This window comes from Sphaeroforma arctica (assembly GCF_001186125.1).
Source record: "Sphaeroforma arctica JP610 unplaced genomic scaffold supercont1.55, whole genome shotgun sequence".
In the NCBI taxonomy this organism is placed as follows: domain Eukaryota; class Ichthyosporea; order Ichthyophonida; genus Sphaeroforma; species Sphaeroforma arctica.
Genome location: NW_014040503.1, coordinates 1 through 5,136, shown reverse-complemented (window position 1 = coordinate 5,136; position 5,136 = coordinate 1). Strand labels below are relative to the sequence as shown.

At 48.6% G+C, this 5,136-nt stretch overlaps 1 protein-coding gene across 1 annotated transcript; it reads right to left on the bottom strand.

Annotated features, from left to right (window-relative positions):
• Window positions 1-4,557: 4,557 nt before the first annotated feature.
• Window positions 4,558-4,956, bottom strand: SARC_01392 (hypothetical protein; the record flags this gene model as incomplete). The annotated part of the gene is made up of 1 exon (XM_014304863.1): window positions 4,558-4,956. One exon carries the CDS (start codon window positions 4,954-4,956, stop codon window positions 4,558-4,560), a length of 399 nt encoding a protein of 132 aa, XP_014160338.1.
• Between the last annotated feature and the right edge of the window lie 180 nt (window positions 4,957-5,136).

Sequence of the window (5,136 nt, the reverse complement as noted above, 5' to 3'; positions counted from 1 at the left end):
TCTAAAACCACCTCATCGCACCGACAGGTCACGGGACTTGCCGCGCAATCTATACCAAACCTGAGAACCCACCGACATCAACGGTACATCTTCCCGCTTGATGTTGGCGCCACTCTTACAAACAGCCGCCACCGCATCGCTAACCATAGCGCCTCCGTTTCCTTCTCAGATATCAAGAGGGACGGACAATACCCTGTCTTGCAACTCCAACCGCTTCTGCCCGTTGAAACTTCTGCCCGTCATATGGAAGTAGGGCGAGAACCCCGTGACAGAATTGCGCATAGCATTGTAGATCCGCACCATCTCATACACTAGATGCCACCACAGATGTGGAGAATCATCGGCAGCCACACTTTCTCTGCGCAACCAGTCCTTCATTGTCCTGATGAGAATCTCTGGCGGTCTATTGCTCTGGTACCGACTTCCTGTAATCCAATGCGGCTCAATATTACAGCGTTCGCAGAACGTCGTCACGTCTCCATTCCGAAACTTCTTGGACCCCAAGCCAAGACCTGCTCCTCAATAAACCGTACCACTGAAGGTCCACCCGCATTTGCACCGAAGACTCTTGCAAACATCATCCGAGTCTGCGTGTCCACCGTCAACAGTACCTTGGACTAGCCACCAAAGTAGCAGTCTATAAAGTCCATGCTTGGCTCCCGCATGGCTTCTTCAGGGCGCCTCGGCTGCTGGAGTTGATCTTTCTCTTTCCCTAAGTCGTCAGAGACCGGTCTGACAGGCATCACAACTTTGACGCACATGAGTGCAACATCTCCATCATGCCACTCCAACCCCAGAGCGTGCGCACCAGCTAATCCAACCGCTTGGCACTCGCATATGCAAACAACGCATGAGTGTACCGTACAATCATTTCAATGATTTTGTGCCGGTGCCAAGGGCAACTTTGATTGCCGACCGGTTATTGACATGTAGATGTGTTATTGACATGTAGATGTGTTATTGACATGTAGATGTGTACGGTGGAAAACGGTGTGTCCGAGTGCATTGAGGATGTTGCTGACCCTCGCAATGTTGCATGTAGTCTCGGTGCAATATACTAAGCTTTCGTAGAGCCAATACTGACAGTTTTTTTGCTTCCGACTACGCCAGTGTATAGGTGTGTTATCCAGAGTGATGAAAGTTCAGGTATGTGCCTAACGAGTGAGTGGGCAGGAGCCTCAGTCAGAACCTGTGAACGCCGTTTGGCGATGATGACCAATATCGAGCTTATCCGGGGCGGTGGTATAGCGCAGAGCCTGCGTTTTGGTTGCGACGAGATAGTGTAAAATGCGGGTTAGTGCATCGTAGTGGGGGGGATTAGAGGGGCAACACTAAATGAAACCAGTTAATTAAGTGCACACGCGATATCGGGTCGCATCGTAAAGCTCAGCGCGCCGAGTAGCTGTCGGTATTAATGTAAAATAATGTGCGCCGGGGTGTGTGCCAGAGCTAGGTGTATGCTTAGGTGGTGGGTCGGTGGCGACAAATGAAATGGCCATGCGTTCGAAGTAGGCAACATGTAAAATCGCTATTGTGCCCGTTGATTGATCTATGATGCGTAGACCCACTAAATGTTGAGCTAAACCTAGATTCTTCATACTGCATGTGAATGACAGTTGAGTGAATAGCCATTAGGCGTTGCCGGAGTCACGGGTGACTGCTGCAACTATCTCATCGACGTATATGAAGAAGATAATCTTACGGGCTTTGTGAATACAAATACATGCATGCGTCATGTGCGCTTTACATAAAACCAAGTCTACGGAGGGTATGGCCGATATCTTGGTCCCAGAGTCATCCGTCTTTCAACCGGTATAAACTGTGAAGGAGTTTGAGTACCTTGTTCGGAGGATAGTCATCGAGCTTCAATGCTGCCCTTAGGGGGGAGCATGTAGACCGGTGTGTCTAATTTCGAGTACAGATAGGCCGTATTGACATCGAAGTAGTGCTTACGATTATGAAAGGCTCTGCTGTAGCCAGAAACGTACGGACTGTTGTCGCAGAAGCTGTAGGTAGGGGGGCGGGCATACGTGTTTGAAAAGAAACCACCATGCTGCTGCTCATCGCCGCTCGCAACCATGCACGACTTGTGGATAGTGATATCCCCATTCTAGTCATGTTTTCGAGTAAAAGCATATTTCAGGATGAAGCACCTTGGTGTTCAGAGGCACGGACGAGATGAGATGATTTTATCAAGTTGGTTGCGATCGTAGGCAGCTCCTCATTCACAGTCAAAGGCGGCGGCCCTAAGTGGCCATTCAGGGGTTGCTTGAGCTTTGGATATGCCCTTGGGTATATACTATCGTGGAGGAATTGACCGCATCGGTGAGAGTAAATTCAGATTTTGAAATTGATACAATAGATCGGACTCTGTACTTGATTTGATAAGTGCGATAGACTAGGCGTCGACGCTGGGGGATGATTATGGAACGGAGGAGCTGTGCGCGGGTAGAATCATGAGGGGGGCATGTGGCCTGGTCGTCACGAAGGGAAGCGATTTGGGCGCGAAGGGCTAAGGGCTCTAAGTCAGTGAAGTCAGCATCTAATCCAGGATCGTAGATGGGCGCCGACGGCGGTGTGTAAAAACTAAAATGTGGTAAGGTTAGGCTTAAACGCAGTATCGTCTGTGATAGGAAGATTGCCAGTGGAAAGAGCCTGTACTGGTATAGGAAGTGGAGATGGAGCAGGTGGAATCGATAAAGGGGAAGAAATGGGGGGAGGGGGGGGGGACGAAGGGGTAGTGGTATAGGCGTAGGTGGGCTGGGGATCGTAGCGGATTGTGGGAGAACGATAGGAGTAGGCGGGGTAACACTGAGGTGGTTGAAATAGGAGTAGGCGGAGGGGAGGGGTTGTAAAGTACTGGTAGCGGGATAGGCTCAGGAGCCGGTGTAATGACAGAAGGCAGTTGTATAGGGGTGGGGTGAAATGGGGAAGGAAAGGAGTGATTCTGGGGAAACATAGGGAATCTCGACAGAAACGTAAAAGTTGGTAGTCGCCTAGTCACTGGGAATCTTTTACATATATCCTGTAGCACAGTGGGTGGCATGTTTACCTGATATAATAGACCAATGAGGTTATTATTCAGTAAAAAATTGGACTTCACGATCTTAAATGTGACTTCTGTTCTGGCAAAAGTGTGCGGCCGAGAAGAACACTGAAATCAAATTGCGGCGCGTACTTGTGTTCGGTGTGTGTGTGAGGTGTGAGCCTTTGTATATTTTAAAACAACGCAACCAAAACGTATATGATGGTACGTGGTGGCTGGCCTCCTTTGCCAGATGCGATGGGATGTGAATAACCTGGTATTATTGTGACTGCGAATGGTGTCGGCGTATGTTTTGGCGAAGCCCCAGAGTAAAGGGGGGGCATGCCAGCGTCAAGCAAGAGGCAGCAGGCCAAATTGTTGTGAAGTGTTGACTTTCGACAGCCGCGTTCATCTGGGGGGGGGGGATATTGGGTGGTGTGGCGTAACAAGAAGTTCCATGTTCAGTGAAAAACCCGTAATGGCATGTTGCTTCCAGTGTTTAGGAAAATGCGGGAGAAGTTCGCCGACCTGCTGTTCCAAAGACATTTTGTTGGGCAAATTCCTCTGGATACCAAAGGTAGAGTCAGCATTGACCATATTCAGGGCATATATATTGCCGTCGCGGTCAAGAGCGATGGGTCTTTTAAAGGTCTATATGTAGTTTCTCACCAGGGCCATATATTGTATTTGTGGATTCATGTACAACTCAGTTCGTGCGTATTTTTGCCTCCATGCAGGTGGGACAAATTTTCTGAACTCGGGGGGTGGCTCTGGCATGCATGATTGCGGCAGTGAGTGCACTGGAGTCGCGAACAGCCGAATGGAGTCAGTCTATAGGTACGACTATAGTGAACATCCAAGATGGGGGCACCCAACAACAGTATTGCCGTGTCGAAGAAATTTAGATGCAATGTTGCGAATTATGAATGGGTATGACGATCGCGGTAGTCGCGCCTATTTTGGTAACAGCGTAGGTAAACCTAGCATTGAAACTTGCGGGCAGCTTGGGGAGCAGGTTTAGCTGTCAATGTTGTTCATTCGCTTTGAAAATGCTTTGATTTGTGCGTGTAGAGTGGATTTACGGGTGCGGTAGCAGGTCGGTTCACTGTAGGTGGTTTGAAGTTGTTCATGATTTCCCGCTCTTGAACATACAGGGTTTAGAAAAAACCCTTGGTTTATTCTTGATAGAAATCAGGGAGGCAGGGTGTAGTCGGACGAGAAGGTGGTACCCTGTTCACGTGCATGACGAATGAGGAGCTCATATCTGAAAGCCCATCACAGAGGATCGTCATCTTTTCGTTGGAATTGCCGGAGATAGACGTGATTAATGTTCATTCTTTCTTTGGCTGAGTTATGCTTAAATCGGCAGATCAATAATTTGAGGAGTAGCCAAGGGTAGCTGAGAAGAATATCATTGTGCAGGGAAGTGTGCAGGGTGGTAGACAAAAAATGAGAATGACGCTGGTAGGCTCACTTAATCCTTGTTGGCAATAGGAAATTGGGATGCGACCATGTCTATAGCAGCAGTACTGTCATAGACAAAGAGAGGTAGCCCGGTGGTCGGTGGTATACTCGGAGGCGGCTGCAATGTAGAGGTCTGTCTTCCAGGTGTCAAAACTTGGTGCCAGAGATGTCAAACATCGCCCAGGTCCCTTTGTCGTGACCTTTGTCAGCAGTGAACAGTATCGTGGGTGGTGTGTCAGTAATTTGTATCGGGTATGCTTTACGTCTGCGACGTGGCGCGTTAGGTGTGTGGTTGGTGGGTGGGGTTGGTGGGTGGGGTTGGTGGGTGGATCGGTGGCTGGCAAGAGTGGGGTGGCGTATCCTTCGTCCAGGAGTTGAGGGGGTGGTGCTTCGTCTTCAATCTGTAGAACAGAATCGTCATCCTTATTATCGCCCATAACCAATTGGAACTGGAAAGCTGTGAACATAATTGATTGAGTTATTTCTGAACATAATTGTATATTTGTATAGTAATAAACTTGGTAATAGTTGTGGGCACAATTATTTGAAAAAAGTGGAGGTGCTCAGAAACCGAAAAACAGAGTTTAGGTTTAAAACACAGAGGGGCAGGTTTGACCTGTTCCAATACTTCATGGATACTATGTGTA